Source organism: Babylonia areolata, chromosome 20 (assembly GCF_041734735.1).
Source record: "Babylonia areolata isolate BAREFJ2019XMU chromosome 20, ASM4173473v1, whole genome shotgun sequence".
Lineage (NCBI taxonomy): Eukaryota > Metazoa > Mollusca > Gastropoda > Neogastropoda > Buccinidae > Babylonia > Babylonia areolata.
Window position 1 is genome coordinate 51,347,741 of NC_134895.1, and position 5,000 is coordinate 51,352,740.

At 45.8% G+C, this 5,000-nt stretch overlaps 1 protein-coding gene across 2 annotated transcripts in view; it reads left to right on the forward strand.

Annotated features, from left to right (window-relative positions):
- LOC143294704 (uncharacterized) overlaps positions 1-5,000 on the forward strand; it is a 95,250-nt gene that overhangs the window by 57,696 nt on the left and 32,554 nt on the right. For both annotated transcript variants that reach the window (XM_076606111.1, XM_076606110.1), the window contains exons 20-21: positions 1,024-1,208; positions 1,889-1,993. In XM_076606111.1, the coding sequence (XP_076462226.1) occupies positions 1,024-1,208; positions 1,889-1,993 (290 nt within the window). The remainder of the gene's footprint in view (positions 1-1,023; positions 1,209-1,888; positions 1,994-5,000) is intronic.

A 5,000-nucleotide genomic window follows, 5' to 3' on the forward strand; every position in this document is an offset into this window, starting at 1 on the left:
CATCATCACCATCACCATCACCATCATATTCATCAACATCATCACCACCATCAACACCATCATCATCAATATCATCACCATCACCATCATCACCATCACCATCTCCACCATCATCATCACCATCACCATCATCATCATCACCATCACCATCACCATCACCACCACCACCACCACCATCATCACCACCATCACCATCACCATCATCATCATCATCACCATCAACATCACCACCATCACCATCATCACCATGACCATCACCACCACCACCACCACCACCATCATCACCACCATCACCATCAACATCACCACCATCACCATCATCACCATCACCATCACCATCATCACCATCATCAACATCACCATCATCATCATCATCACCGTCATCATCATCATCATCATCATCACCATCATTATCACCACCACCATCACCACCACCACCATCATCATCATCACCATCATCATCACCATCAGCATCACCATCACCATCACCATCATCACCACCATCATCATCACCATTACCATCATAATCATCATCATCATCACCATCATCATCATAATCGCCTTCACCATCACCATCACTACCACCACCACCACCATCATCATCATCACCACCACCACCACCACCACCATCATCATCATCATCACCATCATCATCATCACCACCATCACCATCATCATCACCATAACCATCACCATCACTACCACCACCACCAGCATCATCATCATCACCATCACCATCATCATCATTATCATAATCGCCTTCACCACCATCATCACCTCATCATCATCACCATCACCACCATCACCACCATCATCATCATCAACATCACCATCACCATGACCATCACCACCACCACCACCATCATCACCACCATCACCATCATCATCACCATCAACATCACCACCATCACCATCACCACCATCACCATCACCATCATCACCATCACCATCATCAACATCACCATCACCATCATCATCACCATCATCATCATCAAAAGTCCATGTATCCATGATGACCGCTAGGAATCTCCTACAACATTGACTACACGCGCGGCAACTGTACGGTCACTCCGCTGGCCGCCAACCAGTCCTTTGACTCTCAGCCAGTCAACTGGACTCGCGCGCTGGCCACTGGCGACCTGACCGTCCTCATGAAGACCCCCCAGCAATTTCTGCACCTGGACAAAACTTACACCTTCACTGGACAGGTTGTGTGTGTGTGTGTGTGTGGAAAGGGGAGGAACGTGGGGGGGAGAGGGTGTGTGTGTGTGTGTGGAGGGGGGTTATTGGTTGGGGTGTGGGGTTGATGCGGTGTGGTGATATATGTATGTGTGTTTTGGGTCGTGGGGGGAGGGGGGGGGGCCGGGGGTGCGGGGCGCGGGGGGGGGGGGGGGGGTAGTGGCAGGGGATGATGTGTTGTTGTTGTTGTTGTGGTGGTGGTGGTGGTGGTGGTGGTGGTGTGTGTGTGTGTGTGTGTGTGTGATAAATCACCTGAACAATACCCATACCTTCACTGCACAGACTGAGGCGTGGCTGGTGAGGAGGGGAGGGGAGGGTAAGGGGTGATGTGATGTGATGTGATGTGATGTGATGTGTGTGTGTGTGAGGGGGGGATGATGTGGTGTGGTGCTGTGTTTGTGTGTGTGTGTGTGGGGGGGGGATTGATGTGTGTGTATGTATGTGAGTGTGTGTGTGTGTGTGTGTGTGTGGAGCGTGATGTGGTGTTGTGTTGTGTGTGTGTGGGGGGGGGGGAGGGATGTGGTGTGGTGTTGTGTGTGTGTGCGTGCGTGCGTGTGTGTGTGCGCGCGTGTGTGTGTGTGTGTGTGTGCGCGCGCGTGTGTGTGTGTGATAAATCATGAGAATCAATGGGTGAATGTTGTGGTGCCAGAAAACGGTGCGAGGGATCCTGTGTGATGTGTTCGAGTCCAGACGCACTGACTTCAGTCTGGGCTCCGGGCCCGAGGTGTCCCTGTTCCAGTACTTCTTCCAGTCGGTCAGTGGTGTGCACGTGCTCTTCGTTTCTGTGCTGCTGGTGGTGGTGGTGGTGGTGGTGGTGGTGTGTGGGTGTGCGTATGCGAAACCCTTCTCCTTTTTATTGTTGTTGTTGTTGTTGTTGTTGTTGTTGTCGTTGGTGTTGTTGTTGTTGTTGTTGTTCTTTTTCCTTGTTGCTTTTGTTGTTGTTGTTGATGTTGTTGTTGTTGTTCTTTGTTGTTATTGTTCTTCTTCTTTGTTATTGTTGTTCTTCTTCTTGTTGTTGTTGTTCTTCTTCCTTGTTGTTGTTGTTCTTCTCTTCCTTGTTGTTGTTGTTGTTCTTCTTCCTTGTTGTTGTTGTTCTACTTCTCTTCCTTGTTGTTGTTGTTGTTCTTCTTCCTTGTTGTTGTTGTTCTACTTCTTCCTTGTTGTTGTTGTTGTTCTTCTTCTTCCTCGTTGTTGTTGTTGTTCTACTTCTTCCTTGTTGTTGTTGTTCTTCTTCTTCCTTGTTGTTGTTGTTCTTCTTCTTCTTCCTTGTTGTTGTTGTTCTACTTCTTTCCTGTTGTTGTTGTTCTTCTTCTTCCTTGTTGTTGTTGTTCTACTTCTTCCTTGTTGTTGTTGTTGTTCTTCTTCTTCCTCGTTGTTGTTGTTGTTCTACTTCTTCCTTGTTGTTGTTCTACTTCTCTTCCTTGTTGTTGTTGTTGTTCTTCTTCTTCCTTGTTGTTGTTGTTCTTCTTCTTCCTTGTTGTTGTTGTTCTTCTTCTTCCTTGTTGTTGTTGTTCTTCTTCTTCTTCCTTGTTGTTGTTGTTCTACTTCTTCCTTGTTGTTGTTGTTCTTCTTCTTCCTTGGTGTTGTTGTTGTTCTTCTTCTTCCTTGGTGTTGTTGTTGTTGTTGTTCTTCCTTGTTGTTGTTGTTGTTGTTCTTCTTCTTCCTTGTTGTTGTTGTTGTTGTTCTTCTTCCTTGTTGTTGTTGTCTTCTTCTCTTCCTTGTTGTTGTTCTTGTTGTTGTTATTTTCGTGTTCTGGTTGTTGTTGTTGTTTCCGTTTTGTTGTTATTGTTGTTACTCTTCTTCTTGTTCTTGTGCTCCTCATCCCCCCTGTTCTTCTTCCTCTTCCTCCTTCTTTAGACTTGATTTAGACACGTGAGCATTCATTCATGTCAGCAAACACACACACACACACACACACACACACACACACACACACACACACACATGCACCACAATAGATATATTGTTTGCAACAACAACAACAACAATAGATATGCATGCAGTCTCAACAGATATGAAAGCACAGTCATGTGTGTAGCCTAAATCACACATGAACCTTATTCCCTCATATGCTCAGTTCCCCCCCCCCCCCCCCACACACACACCCAACTCACCATCCATCCGACATCCCCCACCTCTTATAAACGATAATACTCGTTAAAAACAAAACAACGAATCTAAGCATTCTGCTCTGACGTTTTCTGCCCTCTCAAGCTCTGGTCCTCGCTGCCTCTTTGACCTCCTTGAAGTGTACATTCCAACTCGTCACCTTCGTTCTGATTCTGATACCAGGCTTTTAAAATCCCCTGTTGCAAAGAAGAAAGCATCAGGGTCAAAGATCTCTTTCTTTCCAGGCTCCGTCATTGTGGAACAAGCTACTAGAACATTTGCGTCATTCTGTCTAGCTGAAATCTTTTAAGTCTGCTCTGAAAACACATCTTTTCCAACAGCAGTAACAACATTATTTATTTATTTATTTTAAAATTATTATTCTATCTGGGTGTGATGTGGTTGTGGGTGCATCTTTTTTTCGTGAAGAGGCTGTTTGCCGTGTGTGTGTGTGTGTGTGTGTGTGTGTGTGTGTGTGTGTGTGTGTGTGTGTGTGTGTGTGTGTGTGTGGCGGGGTGCTGGTGAGTGTCCGTGCGTTCGTGTGTGTTATCTTCAGCTTAACGTCTATTCACTAGAAGTGTTTTTAGACGGAAAGGAGTCAAGTAGTGGATAAAGGAAAGGGAGTGCATGTGAATATTAGTGTAAAAAAGTGTTCATGTTATATATCAGAGGAAAGGTAGACTATTATAAGAACAAGTCTAAAGAGATTGTGGTGTGTATTGAATAAGATGGGTGGGGGGTGGGGGGTGGGGGTGGGGAGACTATGTATATGCATATCAACAAGTATTAACCTACAACAATGTAAATATAAATAACAACGTGTGTGTGTGTGTGTGTGCCTGAGTGCGTGTTGCAGGGATGCGTTTTCTGGAGGGTGTCATGGGTGGGTGGGTGGGGTGTGGGGGGTGGGGGTGGGTGGGTGGTTTCCTATGTTCTGTTGCGTGAGTGTTTTCTGGCACGTGCTTCCGTGTGTGGGGGGTGGGTGGGAGGTGCGGGTGGAGAGGGGTATTGATGGGGGAGGCGTGGAGTGAGGAACGTAATGTACAGCGCTTTGAGCAGTATTTCTGGAGAAACGCGCATAGAAATGTCCATTATTATTATTATTATTATTATTATTATTATTATGAACTCTCTCCATACGAACGGCGAAAGAGACGACGCTAACAGCGTTTCACCCCAGTTACCACCATCAAAATATTACAATCGGAAGGCTCTTACACTGAAGAGGTGATCGTTGACAAAGAATACCACAATTCTGACGACGGAAGCTGAAGGTTGGGTCATAGAGACACCCACTGGACATCCGAGGGGTCTGTGTAGAGGAGAAGAGAGGACTGGCCGTACTGAGTGAGTTAATGTGTAACATTAATGAACAAAATGTCTTCAAACACCGTTATGTGTGACGGGACACTAAACAAAATTCCTCCTTCCACTCCACACATGAGCAATCTGGGCGTGCTCTTGGTGATGATTTTGTGATGCATTTGTGATGATATTTAGTGTGGTTCTGTGAGACCTGATTCCTTAGTGCATGTTTTGACTTGGGGTGAATGTGATACGTTTTTATCTTGTTGTGATTTGGGCCCCCGTGATGGGAGACTGTGATATTGTCTGTGGTCATTTACAACTTTTTAATTAAAAAAAAGTCGCTT